This window comes from Solanum lycopersicum, chromosome 2 (assembly GCF_036512215.1).
Source record: "Solanum lycopersicum chromosome 2, SLM_r2.1".
In the NCBI taxonomy this organism is placed as follows: Eukaryota; Viridiplantae; Streptophyta; class Magnoliopsida; order Solanales; family Solanaceae; genus Solanum; species Solanum lycopersicum.
In genome coordinates this window covers 19,438,054-19,458,231 of record NC_090801.1, presented here as the reverse complement: position 1 = coordinate 19,458,231, position 20,178 = coordinate 19,438,054, and the positions used below count along the sequence as shown (strand labels likewise).

Genomic DNA, 20,178 nt, shown 5'->3' with positions numbered 1-20,178 from the left:
TTTATCATCAAAAAAGAGAGTATTGTAAGGTAATGAATTGTTTAGTATGGTATATAGATGAAACCAAAAGGAGATTCTATTTAAAGATGTTATGAGATTGAAATAAGATGAGTATCATTAAAGATGACCTAGACTATTCATGAATGTTCACTACTATAGAGCAACACAACCCCCTATTTGATATTGATTTTCAATCCCCGCACCCCTAAATTGCTTGTTAACTCTTGTATTCTCCAAAATCTAAGTTTAATTGTTGCAATTGATAATCAATTTTTTTTATTGAATTGGTAAAATCTTCCACCCACTTTCTTTTATTATTACAAATAAATGAGTTACAGTCTAAATTTCTTAATGGAATTGTGTGGGACATACCATTCTCTTAGGGATTCAACCCAACTCTTAGTTGGATATTTTTATTGGCTATGACGGTTGTCGCTTTTACTTGGTTTTAAAATAGATATTTGAGCACTACAATAGGATCTTGGTCAGAATACGAGGTCAGATCCTAAATTGGGTGTCCATGTTAGGTTCCAAGTCAGGTGCCGGGATGCGGTTCCAAATCGGTTGTCTAAGTCGAGTTTTGGGTCCTAGACAGGTGTCGTGCTAAGTTCCTAAATTGCTCATCAAAGTCAAGTATTGGGGTCATATCCTAGTTCAAAAGTCAAATCCCATTTGGGTGTGAGAGTTGGTCCCCAATCAAAAGTCGGGTCTTGAATTGAAAGTCAAGGTTGGGTTTTGTGTCAAAGTAGTGTTGTCATTGTTGATTAAAAAAAGGTCCAATTCTGCCCACTTAGTTTTTCCATTAACATTCAAGAATATCATATAATCACTAATTTAGTTGCATAACACAAACAGAAACCAAGAACTCTTTTATTAAGTCAAATTTATTTTCATTCACTTTGTGCCGTCTATCTTCATTGAAATATAGCAATAAAGGACCGTACATACATTAACTCCTACTCTTCATGCTTCTTCTCCTTTTTGAATATAGGTTTTTTACTCTTGTCTTTTTTGTCGTCAGGTTTGATAAGTTGCACGGGGGCTGCTGGTATCCTGATCCACCACTCCCTAACCCTTCGAAGGTCTCTTTCACTGCCAATTTTCCTCAGAGGCATGTTGCTTGTGAAAGACTCCACGAACGCAAAAAGAATCAAATATTTGAGTGGCACAAAAGCAAAAGACAAGGCCACGATCACCAGTAAAAGAGCTGTCCTGTCAGTTGCCTAAAGATGAAGAAAATAAACCAAGAGTTAATATTTTGAGCCAAGTGTAACTACAAATGTAACTTAAATAATCCTAACACATTCCTTTTGTAGCGAGTTCAATAATTCAGCTTAGGGAGAACTTGTAAATATCTAGTTAACTTCTAAACTAACCTTCCAGGTTATCAAGGCCATTATTTCAATTATTACAGTAAAAAAACAGGACCCGCATGCAATCTCTAGAGCTTCTTCAAGTCCAGCTATTGGTAGGTCGGGAGAATATTGTGCCCCATCTACCAGTAAGGGGTGCTAGTAAGTCATTAAACTATTAGTTAGACTTCCACTTTAACTGATTGCCTATAAATACACCATTATGGTGTAGGGAAACAAATGTTTCCTAAAGTTTCTGATGGGAAACAAATAACAACTCTAGTACTACTTCTTTTTGTCACCATATGATATCTAGGTTGTGGACAAAGGGAAATCATCTATATCGTGAAAATACGACCATGAGTGATGGAATCAAATCGTGGTTGTTATCGATCGTCACTTCAAAAAGAAACCTGTAACAAAGGAAATGTATCAACTGGGTTTTCCATCACTTCCATGTATGCATTAAATATTGCAATCCATGAAGTACAATACACCGACGTATATCGACTCTCAACATTATCAATGGCAAGAAAACAATTTTGTATCAAATGTCTAGAGCTTCTTTGAGGTCCAACTATTCCTCGACTTTCACATTCCCTTTTTATATGCATTAAACATCTCAAACAATTAAATTGTAATCCCCTCACATGTATTGAGTTTCAAGTTGCAGCTATGCTAAGAATAAAGAAATGGCAATATCAAACCCAAATATTGGATTGGGTAATAGCAGCTTAGGATTAGGGAAACAGATGATAATACCTGTGGAAGAACAGCAAAAATGAGAGCTCGTACTTTTAGCAGAATAATGTTGCCACTTTGGATTAATGCCTCAAGTTGAGTAATAGCTTCCTGCAATATCAAGAGTTGCTCAACGGCATTTTTTGGAGGAGGAGCTATGACTTTTAGTGGTTCTAATGGCTTCCCTTTCCTCACATTCCTACGCCAAAACATGATAACTGCAAGCACAACCAACAATGAAGGCAATGCATATTTTATCCACTCCCTGCATATAAAAAATGTAACATTTCAGAACAGCTAGGGACCAAAAGAGAAGGATCGAGTCAGCATATATAGAAACAATGCCAAAAGTCAGAATTGTCAGGTAAAAGCACAAAAGTTTTCGGTCATCTCAAACCTAAGGAACCTGATCGATTTGCATCCCAACTTGAAAGGATTATAGTGGAACTGAATCTTACTCCAACATTATGATGCTAGGAAATCACTTTTGTATGCTAAACTGGATGTAGCAACAAAAATAAGAAAAGTGAGACACGGGTGATAGAGAATAGAAGTTAAGATGAGAAGCCAAGAACAGGAGAGGAAGAGTGAGATTTTTCATCAGGTACTTCTCATAAAATCTTCCAAACAAAGTTTATGATAACCTGATTAAACTCCTAAAAGTCCAAAACTACTAGAACTCTCCTCTCTAAGCAAGAATATATGATTATGTAAAACCTTCTGTAACTAATGAATCAAACCTTATTTCTAACTAAAGACAAGGGTAGCTATTCTATTTTTAACTAAAAAGAACTATGGCTACGCTTTAATTCCAAGCAAGTTGGGTCGGCTATATGAGTCTTAACAAACCATGTCGCTCCATTTAAAACAATCCTAATTAAATAATAAACATAAATAAAAATTAAAGAAAATGACGCAAAGCTCAATTCCAATGAGTTGGATTGTTTGTCTAACTACAAAAGATACAGATCTCAAGTGGAACTCATCCTAGTGGATAGCATCAAGTAATGATTCTTCCATTGAACAAGATTTTGTAGCAACCACCAACTTAGCGAAGATTGTTTTTACGTTTGTCATGTTTAGCAAAACCATAATACAGTTTCACACTAAGTTGCTTGGACTATATTCACTTTTGGTGCCACACCCTGTCGACAGAAATGGGTGTGGGTGTGGGATCCATACCTGGTCAATAGTTTTTGGGTACTTCGACCAAATTCGAGAGGGAAATTTTGGACAGATTCAATGAGTTTTTGAGAGCAAAACAAAAACTCAGGTGAAATTGAACAAAATGGAATACCTTGTATATAAAAATTTATATTGTCACTACATTTCCTTTTATCCCCTTCCAAGATTCTCCACTTGATCTAGATTTTATTGTCAATTTTTCCACATAATATCTTATAATTTATAACTCTTTTTAGTTATTTCGATTACTTTTAGCTAAATCTCGAGGAGAGAAAGACTTAAGTCGACTCAAGTGGAAATAATCAGACTGCTTCCATACCTTATCTCCGGTTACCCCTTAGTGCGCAATTGTACCCATACATGGATCCGTATCCCATAATCTAAATATTTAGATAGGATTCGACCTCTAGATTCGCACTCGTATCGAACACCCACACCTTAACCAGAGAAACTTAGGTTTCACAAGTTCAAGAGACATCAAACCAACTCGTGGTTTCCAATTATATGATGAGGAGATGTCATTTGACAGAACCAACACATGGCACTCTAAATTAAAAACCCAACCCACCACATAAGAACCCAAAACCCATCCAACCCAATTACACCCATCTAACCCAAATCGAATATGAGAAAGTAGTCAAAATGACACAGTCTACACAAATTAGATATGAGAAAGTAGTCACTGGAAGGATGGCACAATGCTACAGAATTAGATATAGATAACTAGTCACCTGAAGGATTGAAGGTATAGGACAGTGCTAACACAAACTAGATAAGAGAAAGTAGTCAACGGAAGGATGTCACGACGCAACACAAATTAGATAGGAAAAAAGTAATCACCGGAAGGATGACAGTGCTAGACAAATTAGATATAAAAAGTAGTCACCAGTAAGATGGCACGATGCTTACATAAACACTTGATAGAAATGAGCTCGACACAAAACAACCCCTTAAAAATCACGAAAATTGACACACGGTGGATAGTGTTTTCTTCCCCTGAATATGGGGTTAATGCATGTGTCGATGACCCTACTTGTGTTAACATAACCATTCACCATATGGACGGTATATATGGGTAATAGCCGCCCGCCGGCAGCGGAAGCTCTTTGATTCTCTACCTATGTTCCAAGTGACTACCTTGGCCGGTGATGCGTTCACCCACTTGCATGCTTCCTTGCAAGCACGATATCCTTAGTTCGCCCCTTTCTTCAAGAAATATGAGTACTTTTTGGTAAGGACAAGCCCTTTTTTGGCGTTGAATCGGGTCAGGAAGAACAAGTTGTTCCAACTCCGGGAAAAGATTCATCTTCCAATTTTCCCGAACTTTGTATCTACATTATTGCATTGCAACCCTATTTATAGACACTATATTAAGGCGGGTCCCAAATGATTTGTCTTCTTTTTTTGGATAGTTCTGAAGTTAGCCATATTCCATCTATCCATAGTCATAAGGCTTTTAGGAAGCTCAGCAAAGGTTGTAAACATAGTGCTCTGTTGATTAGTATGGCAAATCAATGCCAGTTTGTCAGCAACCTTGTTGGCCACTTTTGTAACAATGTCGCAAAATATAACCTGCATTCTCCATGTGGGCTTTTAGTTCCTCCACATCTTTCTGCTCTTCCATGGAGCAGAATTTTGATCATTGACACAATTTACTAGAAGTTTTGAGTCACTTTTTGCAAAGATAAACTCATATTTATTGTTGATGCACCACCTTATGCCATATTACAGTGCCATAACTTCAGCCCAATTACTAGTGCCTTCTCCAAGATTTAGTAAGCAAACAAAAAGAAGATGCGCCTCGCAATCCCTAATCACCCCTACACCTCCACAGAGATCAGTGTTGTAACTACCATCTGAGTTTAGTTTCACAAAACTAGTTGATGGTTTACACCATTTAACCATAACTCTCCTCCTACTGATAATATTACTTATCTTCAGATACACAATATACTCCCAGTTAGGCATCAACTTCACATTCACAAATTGGCTAGCCACCAGATGAGTTAAAGTAACAGCAATCTGATTTATGCACTTCCTGACACTATATTGTTCTTTTCCATACTTCGCCCCACATCTTGCTTTCTATAGTTCCCATGTAGCTACAATAAGGAGATATTTCACAATTAAGGCTAGGACCGAATTTCTAGTTTTCCAGGTCCACCAGTTCCTGACCATACAGGATTGACCATATCTCTTGTGCAAACTCTCCAGAACAGAACAGATGAACAATACCTTCTTCTCAGGGATTCTTGCAACAACAACACCTTCAGGTGGCATGGATGCCCATCCTTATCAGATTTGAATCAGTAGGAATTTTATCCCTCAGGGCTCTCCAAAGGATGAAGTTCATTTTAAAAGGGACTTGTTGTTCCAATACATGGTATTGATCCAACTCTTATCCCATTTTTGTCTCGTGATGTTCCATGTTGAGGAGATGGTACCATTTGACATATTGCTAGTAGGGCTGGGCATAAACACCGGAAAACCAAGACGCCGCACCAAACTGAATTTTTTTGGTATTTTGGTTTCGGTTTTTTGGTTTTTGGTTCGGTATTCGGTATATGTTTTTGTATTTATCGGTATTTCGGTTCGGTTTTCGGTATGTAATTTTGTGTAATTCGGTATTTCGGTTTACCGAAATATATTATATTATAATATATATTTATGTTATATTAATTATTAATATTAAATAATAAATATTATACTTTAAAAAAAAAAGTAAAAGACTTTTTGATATAACTATTATTAGCCCATTAAGCTGAAAATCAAACAAAAAAATTGTAAATTTTTAAAAGCCCAACTAAGCAGGTCCATTAAAAAAACCGAAATAACAAAACCGAACCGAAATATTTCGGTTTGGTATTCGGTACACAATTTACAAAAACCGAAAATCGAAAAAACCGGAAAAAAAAACCGAACCCTAACCGAAATACCAAATGCCCACCCCTAATTGCTAGATTGGAAAACTTGGTGTCATTTGGTGATGACCAAGGTTTCAATTATTTTTGCATTTTATTCATATCAAATTGGAGTTTAAATCCTTTAAGATTAGGGAGAAGTAAGCCACTTTCTGTATCTCCCTCAAATCATTGTACTTAGTTAAGATGAATAAAATGCAGTACGTTTGTATAAAAATAAAAAAATAACTATATTAGACTACTTTTCCAACTAGGACACTACTAAACAATCTTTTTCTACGTAGGATTTATATATATATACTATTCCTATTCTAAAAATTAAAAAAGGATTGTATATATTATTCTTGTTCGTATTCCTATTTTAACAAAAGTGTAGTGAGCTCATTCATCAACCCGTAGCTACTAGCCAGTCAAGAGGGATAGTTAATCTAGACCATCCCTTTTTGGCCAACGCAACCCTTGGTGCTCTATATACTCAAAAAAATGTATTTTCTCCTACTTCAAGTATTCACAAGCTGACTACTTGTTTTACAATTCACAAGTTAACTGAATATTATCTTCATATGCTTTCGTATATAGATGTAGGTTAACTGGTTGATTCATATAATAATATATTACTAGTCTTTATGTAACGATGAGAAATGAAGAGACTTTATGGGTTTGCAAGAGGAATCTGGCTTCCTAAAAAAAGGAGAGTAATGTGTATTCACATAATAGAAAAACTCATGTTGTCAAACTCAATTTACAGGCTTTTTTTAACCTAAGTAGCTCGGACTCGGCAATTTTTGTGCCACAACCGTGTCGAAACGACACTGACACGGGTAAGGGTGTTGGATCTATGTCAGATTCTGTCAGACGAGATCGGGTGTATTGACCAAGACTTTGGAGAAAAAAAGGCAACTTTGACAACTCAAAAGTAAATATCTGAGTAGATAGACCTGAAACAAAATACCTTCAATCCTGCTCTTATAAAGTAATTTATACATCCTTTTGTCTCCTTTGAAGCTTTTTTCTTGGTAAATCTTTTTGTTCATGTGGCAGTTGCGGGTCTACAATTTCTATTTTGGAACAGAGAAACTGAGAACCGGTGATGACGTGGTGGACTTCTAGACTTTGCATGTCGTGACTCGTGAGTACTAAGTTGTAAATTAATGGGGAAAACAAAGATACAGAGAACTTGTTTGGGGAGAAGATGGAGGCGAGAAGAGGAAGCAGAGCTGCAAAGGAACAAAGATGAAGAAGAGTTGAAGACGACCGAGAAGACTAATTTATTAGTTTAAATTGAATTTTAGTCCTTTAATAGCTGCCATGTTTAATTACTATTATTATTATTATTATTATTATTATTCAGATTTTTTATGAATATATATACATATTGTTTTGGTTATATGAGATAAATATTACCTATTCATTTGAGTTTATAAATGAGGATAAACATTATAGTTATAAATTAAAGTAAATTAGGGTTCATTAGTGTGGATAAACATTATAATTATTTAATTGTAAATTAAAGATTAATATATATGCTCTGAAGACACATATTTTTAATGGAAACTAATGTTGGCGTAGGTATGCTCAACATATTAGTAATATATTTAGATTTTTTTTGCCGAACTCCGCTCACCCGTATCCATATCTAGATTTATATCTTTGAATCTTAAAAATTAGATCATGACAGATCCGACATGTAGATCACACCCGTGTCGGACACCCGCACCCGAGTCCGAGCAACTTATGTTTCAACTATTGTTAAAATTTGAAACAATACAAGAACTAGGTAATACACAACATTGCCTTCTTCCATACTCAAGCTATTGTGATTTATTTGGAAAGCTTTGAAGAGTCGTAACAGATTTCTATAACAAGGTAATGAGGAATAGGAAGGGATGACAATACACATCCTAAAAGGAGAATTTCAGTTGTGGCTTTTATCCAAGGAAGACAAATCATGGATGCAGTGTTGATGGCTAATGAGGCAGTGGATTCCAGACAAAAGCAAAAGAAACCAGGAATACTTTGTAAGCTTGACATGGAGAAAGCCTATGACCATGTTAATTGGGAATATCTTTTGACCACAATGGGGAGATTGGGATTCGGGAAGAAGTGGATCCAATGGATCAGACATTGTATCAATACTGTGAGATTCTCAGTACTTGTGAATTGATCCCCTGTTGGTTTCTTTAGTGCATAGCAGTGTTGTGGACGGCGAGAGGCGACAAAAGGCGACAAGGGCCTGCCTCGCCACGCGGCGAGGCAAGAGGCGAGGCGCTTGCCTTTTTGAATAAAGGCGCCAATTAATACCAAAAATTAAAAATATTTAATTGCATATTTTATCCAAAGTCTAAATAGCAATAACACACACTAGCAAATATTCAATTCTAAAACCAATAGAATGTCTAAAACTTTAAAGACCAAACAATTCAAAATACAATAAACCAAAACTTTAAAAGTCTATTCTTCTTCAAAATTATCCAACTCTTGAAGATCAAAATCCTCTACATCATTATATTGCTCTTCATCTTCTTCCTCCTCGTATTCTTCATCAATTAGTGTCCGAGTCCTACTTGAAGATGAACATGTAGATGTACTTTCTACTCCTTTACCCTTGTCAAGTACTGTTGATCTTGAAGAAAGTCCCCTAAGATGATAGATACTCTCGTCCGCTCCAATTGCCGTAGCAACACTACCCCAAGTAAGATCATCATCCTCATATACTAGTTCATCATCTTGATCTTCGGGGCATCCAACTAACCATTCATTTGACTCGTCTATGTTATCCAAGCGAATTGGATCAATAAGATCACGAGCATCATAACGACGTTTCAATGTTCTATTGTACTTAATGTACACTAGATCATTGAGACGCGATAGTGTAAGCCTATTCCTCTTTTTGGAATGAATCTGTGCATAAGTTATTGATATTAACTAGTTGATATTGATAATAATATAATATGAAAAATAGGATATAAATTTTTACTTACGTGTTCAAACACACCCCAATTTCGCTCACATCCAGATGAGGTACAAGTTAGGCTTAATACTTTCATGGCAAACTTTTGCAAGTTTGGTGTTTCACTACCAAATAGTAACCCACCATTCAACTATAATAAAATAAATTTAAAGGTTAGTGACTATAAGTAAGTCAAATAATTTAAGTAAGATCTAAATCAACCCACTTACCCGGTGACCTTGTGTCTCTAGCTCTTTTAGCCGGACCACAACCAAATAGTCCATCCGCCATTTTGTACTTAGGAAGCTCAGCGATTAGTGCATCTTGTATTGTTGTATCACGGACCAACTTCTCAACACATGCATAATACTCGGCCCACAAACTCTGTAATAAAGTTCCCTCTTCTTCAGCTTTATAATATAATCCTGGGTTCAAAACATGGCCTGCAGCATGCAAAGGCCGATGGAGTTGTTCTGACCACCTTGCATCAATAATTTGAAACACTTTCTCATAATGCTTCTGAACTCCACGAAAACCATGTGCAATAGCTTCTTTGGCTCTATCCATTGCCTCATAAATATAACCCATTGGTGGTTTTTTCTCCCCATCCACCAAACGAAGCACTTTTTCAAAGGGCTACAAACTGTAAGTGCCCGAACAACATCATTCCAAAAGTGGATAGAAATAAGAAGATTGGCAACTTCTTTCCCCGAAGTTTCCTTTGCAAATTTACTTGAATTCCATTCGGTTGAGAGGACTAAAGTTTTCAAGTTTTTTCTTTGTATGTACATAGCTCTCAAAGTTAAGAATGCCGTTGCAAATCTTGTCTTGGCCGGTTTCACCAAATTTCTTTCTTTGGTGAATTTTCTCATCAAGTTTAACAACAATGGCCTTTGACTAATGTAAGAATGGATCTGATGGCCTTCTTAAAAACTGTTATAGAAAGATTAAATTAAATTAATTAGTAGCTAATGAATTATTGAGTATTGACTATAAAGAAACTTAAGAAAGTTAAAGGATAGGTTGATTACCGAAAGCATATGGCTTAACCTTGAATATGTCACCAAATATCAAGTTGATGCAATGAGCGGCACATGGAGTCCAATAAATGTGTGGATACACACCCATCATCATACTTCCCGCTTTGACATTCTCACTAGCATTATCGGTGACAATTTGTACCACATTTTCCGGTCCAATTCTTTCGATAGTGCTTTCAAATAACTTGTACATTTTGGTGGAATCGGTAGATTCATTGCTAGCATCAACCGAACCAAGAAATACACTACCGATTGGAGAATTCACCAAAATATTGATGATCATTTTGCCATTTCGTGCCGTCCATTTGTCCATCATAATGGAACAACCAAACTTTGTCCATTGCACTTTATGCTCATCAACAATTTTTTCTACTTTATCCACCTCTTTTTTAAGGTGAGTGACTCTAACTTCATGGAATGTAGGAGGCTTCATTCCGCGGCCATGTTGTCCAACTGCCTCAATAAATTTATCGAATGATTTGTGATTGACGCAATTAAAAGGGAGCCCGGCATCATACATCCAAATTGCAAAAGCACTTACTGCATGCTCTCTTAGAATTTTCTTTGTTTCTTCGATTCCTCCTCCTTTTTCTAAGCCTCCTTTTTGTGTTGATTTTTGTGAAAAATAGAGGTTCAAAGGTCCTTTCGTCACACTCCGTGCGGTGGATGAACCTCCACTAGAAGATATCTTTTGAGTTTTGGAGGGAGGCCTCATTTCCGCATAATCATCCATTTCATCAAGATCATCAATATCAACAAATTCTTCCGGTTGCCTCATTTGAAATTTGGGATTATTAGCTATTTTGTTTTGCATATAAGCCCTTATTTCTTCTCTAATTTCCGACGGACAAGCGACACATTGTTTAACATTTTTGAAACCACCCACTAAATGTTGTTTGTGTCGAGTTATTCCACCATTGAAAGTAATCCCACAAAAGTTACAATTGACCGAATCTTTCGTCGCTCCTTGTGTGCCATAATTCCATCCAATGTCCCTCTTTTTGGTAGCATCCGCCATTGATTATTAAATTCAATTAATTCGCTGTTAGAAATATTGGAATAAATAATTAGGAAAAGAATTTTTTAAAAAAAATTTACACTTTACATATACACAAAGCAGTAAGCACTTAGTGCCTGACTGCTATAAAGTGTAAAACAAAAAAACAGTAACTGAAAAAAAAATGAAGAAGAAGAACAGAAAAAATGAAGAAGAAGAACAGAAATCAGAAAACATTACCTGAAAACAGAGAATGAGAGTCGGAGGGTCGGACGTCGGAGGGAACTAGAGTCGCGACTCACGAGGGTCGTCGGCGAGGGAGAAGGAGAAGCTGAAGGCGACAGCGAGGCTGCGAGGGAGAGCGAGGGAGAAGGAGAAGCTGAAGGCGACAGCGAGGCTGCGAGGGAGAGCGAGGGAGAAGGAGAAGCTGAAGGCGACAGCGAGGCTGCAAGGGGAGCGAGGGAGAAGGAGAAGCTTGCGACAGCGAGGGAGAAGAGTCAATCGATCGATCGAGAGAGAGTCGCGATGTGGATTTCAGAAAAATTTCAAAAGTAAAAAAAAAACCCTAATTTTGACTAATATTTATTCAATTTCACCAATAAGATACGAAGACTTACTTCACATTTAGAATTGCACAAAAAAGACTATTTATCTCAGAGAGGTTTGAAGAAAATTTTGGGAAAACGTCAACGACTGCTAGCTTATTTGGCAAAAAAAAATAGAGTACGTTATAAAGAATTAATTAATCGGTTGGACATTCGAGAGACAAAAACTCGTTAATTTGATTAATTTGAAGAGTTATTTCATTTTCACTTATATGTTTCGATTAAATTTTGATGAACTTCTTTTCACTTTCAGTAATTCATGGAAGAATGAATCGTTAAAAAACTTATGACTGCACCAACTACAAGAAAAGACCTCATGATAGTCAATATGGGGCCTCAGCACCCATCAATGCACGGTGTTCTTCGACTCATCGTTACTCTAGATGGTGAAGATGTTGTCGACTGCGAACCAATATTGGGTTATTTACATAGAGGGATGGAGAAAATTGCGGAAAACCGAACAATTATACAATATTTGCCTTATGTAACACGTTGGGATTATTTAGCTACTATGTTCACAGAAGCAATAACCATAAATGGACCCGAACAATTAGGCAATATTCAAGTACCTAAAAGGGCTAGCTATATCAGAGTCATTATGTTGGAGTTGAGTCGGATAGCTTCTCATTTGTTATGGCTCGGTCCTTTTATGGCGGATATTGGTGCACAGACCCCTTTCTTCTATATTTTTAGAGAAAGAGAATTGATATATGACCTATTCGAAGCTGCCACCGGTATGCGAATGATGCATAATTATTTTAGGATTGGAGGAGTGGCTGCCGATCTACCCTATGGCTGGATAGATAAATGTTTGGATTTTTGCGATTATTTTTTAACAGGGGTTGCTGAGTATCAAAAACTTATTACTCGGAATCCTATTTTTTTAGAACGAGTTGAAGGCGTAGGCATTATTGGGAGAGACGAGGCATTAAATTGGGGTTTATCGGGACCAATGCTACGAGCTTCCGGAATAGAATGGGATCTTCGTAAAGTTGATCATTATGAGTCTTACGACGAATTTGATTGGCAGGTTCAATGGCAACGAGAAGGGGATTCATTAGCTCGTTATTTAGTACGAATCGGTGAAATGACAGAATCCATAAAGATTATTCAACAGGCTCTGGAAGGAATTCCAGGGGGGCCTTACGAAAATTTAGAAATGCGACGTTTTGACAGATTAAAAGATCCTGAATGGAATGATTTTGAATATCGGTTTATTAGTAAAAAGCCTTCTCCAACTTTTGAATTGTCGAAACAAGAACTTTATGTGAGAGTTGAAGCCCCAAAAGGAGAATTGGGGATTTTTCTGATAGGAGATCAGAGCGTTTTTCCTTGGAGATGGAAAATTCGCCCACCAGGTTTTATCAATTTGCAAATTCTTCCTCAGTTAGTTAAAAGAATGAAATTGGCTGATATTATGACAATACTAGGTAGCATAGATATCATTATGGGAGAAGTTGATCGTTGAAATGATAATTGATACAACAGAAATAGAGACTATCAATTCTTTTTCCAAATTGGAATCCTTAAAAGAAGTCTATGGGATCATATGGATGCTTGTCCCTATTGTGACTCTTGTATTAGGAATCACAATAGGTGTACTAGTAATTGTTTGGTTAGAAAGAGAAATATCTGCAGGAATACAACAACGTATTGGGCCTGAATATGCCGGCCCGTTAGGAATTCTTCAAGCTCTAGCAGATGGGACAAAACTACTTTTGAAAGAGAACCTTATTCCATCTACAGGAGATACTCGTTTATTCAGTATCGGACCATCCATAGCAGTAATATCTATCTTTCTAAGTTATTCAGTAATTCCTTTTGGTGATCACCTTGTTCTAGCCGATCTTAGTATTGGTGTTTTTTTTTGGATTGCCATTTCAAGTATTGCTCCCGTTGGACTTCTTATGTCGGGGTATGGATCAAATAATAAATATTCCTTTTTAGGTGGTCTACGGGCAGCTGCTCAATCAATTAGTTATGAAATACCATTAGCTCTATGTGTGTTATCAATATCTCTACGTGTGATTCGGTGAGACCTAAAATTTATCCAAATTCTTTTCTTTCTAGAAACAAGGATAAAAAGATTTGATTGATTATATATATTTTTTTTCTTCAGCATTTGAGTTGATGAACTAAATCAGATAGTTATATGAGTGAAAGAAAACGGCTTCTAAATTTGCAGTAAAAAAGTTGAGTCTCATTTCCTATGTACAAGAATCAAATGGTGAAAAAAGTAAACATAAGCAAGAGAGATTGTTTACCCCAAGATTCGTGAATTGTCATGATAGCTTGAAGCGGGTTCAAAAGACCAACTCTATGGAGTTTTTACTGTCTATTACCATAGATGGATTTCCACAACGGGAGGTTTTTGAAACAAAAAATGAGTGGATGGTTAGGAAGACTAAGATACACAAAGGATTAGTAATTGAGATTATGTAAGTTATCCAAGAGGATATTTCTGTACATAAAAGGAATTCAAATTGGGGCTTTACGTTCGTAGAAATGATCAAGAAGTACTCCCCATGATTCTGATCCAGAGTATGTTCCTATCCACTGAGTAAGTAACTAACTATCAAGAACGAAGTAATCTTTTACTTTGGTTAAAGACCCTTTTTCTGAGAAAGGAGAATAGGAATGAAATAAAAAAATCGAAATAGAAAGAAAAGAAGCTAATTGCAAAAGGAAAAAGGAGGGATGTCTTTTTTTGTTTTTATTCTTTCTTTCCTATAATTCAATTTTTATTTCTATTTAGAGAGATAAAATTTTTGTCATGATTCATGAACTAATGTACTCTCTAATTTTTTTCGTAATTGAAAATTCGAGGTTGAAATGTATATGTGATATTGCTATAAAGCACATTTTTTTATTTAATGATAAGGTTATTAATCAACAAAGAAAAATTAAAATTCTTAAAAGATGAGATAAATTCAGAAGCACTTATTTATTAGTTTTAAATATAGCAGACAGAATTCCATTGGTCTAATTTGGGACCTTAGAATAGATTTTGACTCTATCTGACAAACATATCAAGATAAAGAATAGGAAAGGGCCCTTAGATTTAGTTGTGACCTCTGAGGAGCCGTATGAGGTGAAAATCTCACGTACGGTTCTGTAATAGCGATGGGCACAGTGATGTTATCATCGACTATGATTATCTAACAGTTTAAGTACAGTTGATATAGTGGAAGCGCAGTCAAAATATGGTTTTTGGGGGTGGAATTTGTGGCGTCAACCCATCGGGTTTATCGTTTTTCTAATTTCTTCTCTCGCCGAGTGTGAAAGATTACCTTTTGATTTACCAGAAGCAGAAGAAGAATTAGTAGCAGGGTATCAAACCGAATATTCTGGTATCAAATTTGGTTTATTTTACATTGCTTCATATCTGAATCTACTAGTTTCTTCATTATTTGTAACAGTTCTTTACTTGGGAGGTTGGAATCTTTCTATTCCGTACATATTTGTTCCTGATATATTTGGCATAAATAAAGGAGGTAAAGTCTTTGGAACACTAATTGGTATCTTTATCACATTAGCCAAAACTTATTTGTTTTTGTTCATTCCCATTGCAACAAGATGGACTTTACCGAGGCTGAGAATGGACCAACTATTAAATCTTGGGTGGAAATTTCTTTTACCGATTTCTCTAGGTAATCTATTATTGACAACCTCGTCCCAACTTCTTTCACTGTAAAAGACCACAATATCCTAGATTCACGACTTGTCTCAAACAAGAGAAAGAAACAAGCATAAAATCTTTTTTATAGATATTCAACATATGCTCCCTATGATAACTGAATTCATAAATTATGGTCAACAAACAATACGAGCCGCCAGATATATCGGCCAAGGTTTCATGATTACCCTGTCCCACGCAAATCGTTTACCTGTAACTATTCAATACCCCTACGAAAAATTGATCACATCGGAACGTTTCCGAGGCCGAATACACTTTGAATTTGATAAATGCATTGCTTGTGAAGTATGTGTGCGTGTATGTCCTATAGATTTACCCGTTGTTGATTGGAAGTTGGAAACTGATATTCGAAAGAAACGATTGCTTAATTACAGTATTGATTTTGGAATTTGTATATTTTGTGGTAATTGCGTTGAGTATTGCCCAACAAATTGTTTATCAATGACCGAAGAATATGAACTTTCTACTTATGATCGTCACGAATTGAATTATAATCAAATCGCTTTGGGTCGCTTACCAATGTCAGTAATTGATGATTACACAATTCGAACAATTTCGAATTTACCTCAAATAAACAATGAATAAACCCTTAATTTGATTCAAAAAAATTACAAATTACGAAGGCTTAGTTCGGATCTAAAACAATGAGATTTTTGCTTGGGCAATTCAAACTAGTGGTTTCTTAATGAGACTCCTAGCTTAAGCTTAATTTAGATTGAAAACAAAACCGAGTTCAATATTATATATTATAATAGTAATGGTTTCAAAGTAGATAAATGATATCAAAAATAGATAGGTTTAAACTCCTCTTTCGACGAATAAAGAATGGATAGTGGTCCAATAAAATAAAAGCATCTACGTCAATTCATACCCATTAGACTTTCATTCAATTAACAATTTCAAAGTATCATAAAAAATAGAAAAACTGCTTTTTTCCTGGTCAGGTCAATAAAGTCATGAAATTCTTCGTTTTTGATTTTTTATAAAAAATGGATTTATCTGAACCAATACATGATTTTCTTTTAGTCTTTCTAGGATCGGGTCTTATATTAGGGGGTCTAGGAGTGGTATTACTTCCCAATCCAATTTATTCGGCCTTTTCCTTGGGATTGGTTCTTGTTTGTACATCGTTATTCTATATTCTATCTAACGCCTATTTTGTAGCTGCTGCGCAGCTACTTATTTACGTAGGAGCTATAAATGTTTTAATCATTTTTGCTGTGATGTTCATGAATGGCTCAGAATATTACAAGGATTTTCATCTTTGGACCGTAGGAGATGGAATTACTTCGATGGTTTGTATAAGTCTTTTTATTTCACTATTTACTACTATTTCAGATACGTCATGGTACGGGATTATTTGGACTACAAGATCAAACCAGATTATAGAGCAAGATTTTCTAAGTAATAGTCAACAAATTGGAATTCATTTATCAACAGATTTTTTTCTCCCATTTGAACTTATTTCCATAATCCTTTTAGTTGCTTTAATAGGTGCAATTGCTGTAGCTCGTCAATAAAAAATTTCTATTAAAACTTGGAATTCAAATAAAATTTTGTTCTGTCTTATCACATTAATTTTCCTTCAATTCTATTTGAATTCTAGCTGGATAAATAGAAAGACTTTAGGTCAATCTAGTAACAATATATTTCTTTGTTCCATACTTGTTATATACTAGTCAATTAAGTTAGTTGAATTGTTGTTCATATTGAAAGGAGTCGGGATTGATAAGGAGTTGTTTAATGATTCTCGAACATGTACTTGTTTTGAGTGCCTATTTATTTTCCATCGGTATCTATGGATTGATCACAAGTCGAAATATGGTTAGAGCCCTTATGTGTCTTGAACTTATATTGAATGCAGTTAATATCAATTTTGTAACATTTTCTGATTTTTTTGATAATCGTCAATTAAAGGGAGACATTTTCTCAATTTTTGTTATAGCTATTGCAGCCGCTGAAGCAGCCATTGGCCTGGCTATTGTTTCATCAATTTACCGTAACAGAAAATCAACTCGTATCAACCAATCAAATTTGTTGAATAATTAATATTAATCATCTAGATTCTAATATTGAGAAATCTATTTTAATTAGCATGTTTACTACGTAAAGTATGATCTTGTTTGCAAAACATAAGAAATCAAAGTATTTTGGCCTCTCTCATATCTCATAAACCAATCCAGAAAGGGGTTGATTAGAAAATTATGATAACTCATTGATTCATCTGGTATCTAAATATACGATTCGTTTCTAAGTTTACTAGATCGAAAATTTAGAACATTCAAAAACGTATAGGCCCAATGTCACATTCAGTAAAGATTTATGATACGTGTATAGGATGTACTCAATGTGTCCGAGCCTGCCCCACTGATGTATTAGAAATGATACCTTGGGACGGTTGTAAGGCTAAACAAATTGCTTCTGCTCCACGAACAGAGGACTGTGTTGGTTGTAAGAGATGTGAATCCGCCTGTCCAACAGATTTCTTGAGTGTCCGAGTTTATTTATGGCATGAAACAACTCGCAGTATGGGTCTAGCTTATTGATACGTTCGAGAAAACTCTACTTGAATCCATTTAATTTTTTTACCGACAAACCTGTGCTCGAAAATAAAAATATTTTGAGCACGGGTTTTTTTGGTCCAAGTGTATCTTGTCTTTACTACGAATTATTTTCCTTGGTTAACAATAATTGTCGTTTTTCCGATATTTGCGGGTTCTTTAATTTTCTTTCTTCCCCATAAAGGAAATAGGGTAATTAGGTGGTATACAATATGTATATGTATTTTAGAACTCCTTCTAACAACTTATGCATTTTGTTATCATTTCCAATCGGATGATCCATTAATCCAACTAGTAGAGGATTATAAATGGATCGATTTTTTTGATTTCCATTGGAGATTAGGAATAGATGGACTTTCTATAGGACCCATTTTATTAACAGGATTTATCACTACTTTAGCGACTTTAGCGGCTTGGCCAGTTACTCGAGATTCTAGATTATTCCATTTTCTCATGTTAGCAATGTACAGTGGTCAAATTGGATTATTTTCGTCTCGGGACCTTTTACTTTTTTTCATCATGTGGGAGTTAGAATTAATTCCTGTTTATCTACTTCTAGCCATGTGGGGAGGAAAGAAACGTCTGTACTCAGCTACAAAATTTATTTTGTACACGGCGGGGGGTTCCGTTTTTCTCTTAATGGGAGTTTTGGGTGTTGCTTTATATGGTTCTAATGAACCAACATTAAATTTTGAAACATCAGTTAATCAGTCATATCCTGTGGTTTTAGAAATAATCTTCTATATTGGATTTTTTATTGCTTTTGCTGTCAAATCGCCCATTATCCCCCTACACACATGGTTACCAGATACCCATGGAGAAGCACATTACAGTACTTGTATGCTTCTAGCCGGAATCTTATTAAAAATGGGAGCGTATGGATTAATTCGAATCAATATGGAATTATTACCTCATGCCCATTCTATATTTTCTCCTTGGTTGATGATAATAGGTACAATACAAATAATCTATGCAGCTTCAACATCTCTTGGCCAACGGAATTTAAAAAAAAGAATAGCCTATTCCTCTGTCTCTCATATGGGTTTCATAATTATAGGAATTAGTTCTCTAACCGATACGGGACTAAATGGAGCCCTTTTACAAATAATCTCTCATGGATTTATTGGTGCTGCACTTTTTTTCTTGGCGGGAACGACTTATGATAGAATCCGCCTTGTTTATCTTGACGAAATGGGCGGAATAGCTATTCCAATGCCAAAAATGTTCACGATGTTCAGTAGCTTTTCGATGGCTTCCCTTGCATTACCAGGTATGAGTGGTTTTGTTGCCGAATTGATAGTATTTTTTGGAATAATTACCGGCCAAAAATATCTTTTAATGCCAAAACTACTAATTACTTTTGTAATGGCAATTGGAATTATATTAACTCCTATTTATTCATTATCTATGCCACGCCAGATGTTCTATGGATACAAGTTATTTAACGCCCCGAAGGATTCTTTTTTTGATTCTGGACCGCGAGAGTTATTTCTTTCGATCTCCATCTTTTTACCCGTAATAGGTATTGGTATATACCCCGATTTCGTTCTTTCATTAGCAGTTGACAAGGTCGAAGTTATTCTATCTAATTTTTTTTATAGATAATTGGATGACTGAAATAAAAAAACCTATGTTTGTTTTTAAAAACATTCTTGGACAATGAAAAAAAGTCTTCTTTTTTTCTTCTCTTTTAACTTAAGAATTAAGTAAAAACAATGAAATTGAACTACATATGGTAGAAAACCGTGTGAATCATCAATACAATATTTGATTCACACGGTCCGCATGCTGGTTCATACAATGCGTCGCCCGCTCTTGTATTTGTAATAACTTGTCTTGAATTCAATTAAATGTTGATGGAAAAGAACCATAACTATGTAACCCTATTCCTAATAGATTGACCCCAAAATAGCATATCCAAATTATAAGAAAACCTATCGACGCTACAATTGCAGAATTTGGACCCCGCAAATTTCTATTTGTTCGAGTATGTAAATAAATGGCAAATACGATCCAAGTAATAAATGCCCAAGTTTCTTTTGGATCCCAATTCCAATAGGAACCCCACGCTTCATTAGCCCATACCGCTCCCGAAAGGATTCCTATGGTTAAAAAAGTAAATCCTAAAC

The 20,178-nt window shown here is 35.6% G+C and overlaps 3 protein-coding genes across 5 annotated transcripts in view; 1 reads left to right on the top strand and 2 right to left on the bottom strand.

Annotated features, from left to right (window-relative positions):
• Positions 1-850: 850 nt before the first annotated feature.
• The window catches only part of LOC101268629 (uncharacterized), a 65,091-nt gene continuing 45,763 nt past the window's right edge, over positions 851-20,178 (bottom strand). For 2 of the 3 annotated variants that reach the window (XM_010317509.4, XM_004231674.5), the window contains exons 9-10: positions 2,115-2,358; positions 851-1,223 (exon numbers count right to left, since the gene is read on the bottom strand). In XM_010317509.4, the coding sequence (XP_010315811.2) occupies positions 957-1,223; positions 2,115-2,358 (511 nt within the window). In that variant the 3' untranslated portion in view covers positions 851-956. Of the gene's footprint in view, positions 1,224-2,114; positions 2,359-10,747; positions 11,232-20,178 lie in introns of those variants that run through there. The other variant, XM_069294436.1, reaches the window with a different exon arrangement.
• LOC104645642 (uncharacterized) lies at positions 8,494-9,571 on the bottom strand. The gene is made up of 3 exons (XM_010317508.4): positions 9,380-9,571; positions 9,181-9,300; positions 8,494-9,100 (listed from the first exon to the last, which is right to left on the bottom strand). The coding sequence occupies exons 1-3, from the start codon at positions 9,431-9,433 to the stop codon at positions 8,651-8,653; spliced, it is 624 nt and encodes a 207-aa protein (XP_010315810.2). The 5' UTR covers positions 9,434-9,571; the 3' UTR covers positions 8,494-8,650.
• Positions 17,655-20,178, top strand: part of LOC138342211 (NAD(P)H-quinone oxidoreductase chain 4, chloroplastic) — a 2,929-nt gene continuing 405 nt past the window's right edge. The window contains exons 1-2 of the mRNA XM_069294437.1: positions 17,655-18,020; positions 18,114-20,178. The exon at positions 18,114-20,178 is cut by the window's right edge and continues 405 nt beyond it. Of these exons, the coding sequence (XP_069150538.1) occupies positions 17,789-18,020; positions 18,114-19,654 (1,773 nt within the window). The 5' untranslated portion in view covers positions 17,655-17,788 and the 3' untranslated portion in view covers positions 19,655-20,178. The remainder of the gene's footprint in view (positions 18,021-18,113) is intronic.

What these genes read in the sequence shown, in the direction of transcription:
- LOC104645642 (XM_010317508.4), bottom strand. Translation starts at nt 9,433, where the DNA reads ATGGACTATTTGGTTGTGGTCCGGCTAAAAGAGCTAGAGACACAAGGT. An exon ending in TAGAGACACAAGGTCACCGG is followed by an intron (nt 9,301 to 9,379) that starts GTAAGTGGGTTG and finishes ATTTTATTATAG; the next exon opens with TTGAATGGTGGGTTACTATT. An exon ending in ATTGGGGTGTGTTTGAACAC is followed by an intron (nt 9,101 to 9,180) that starts GTAAGTAAAAAT and finishes ACTTATGCACAG; the next exon opens with ATTCATTCCAAAAAGAGGAA.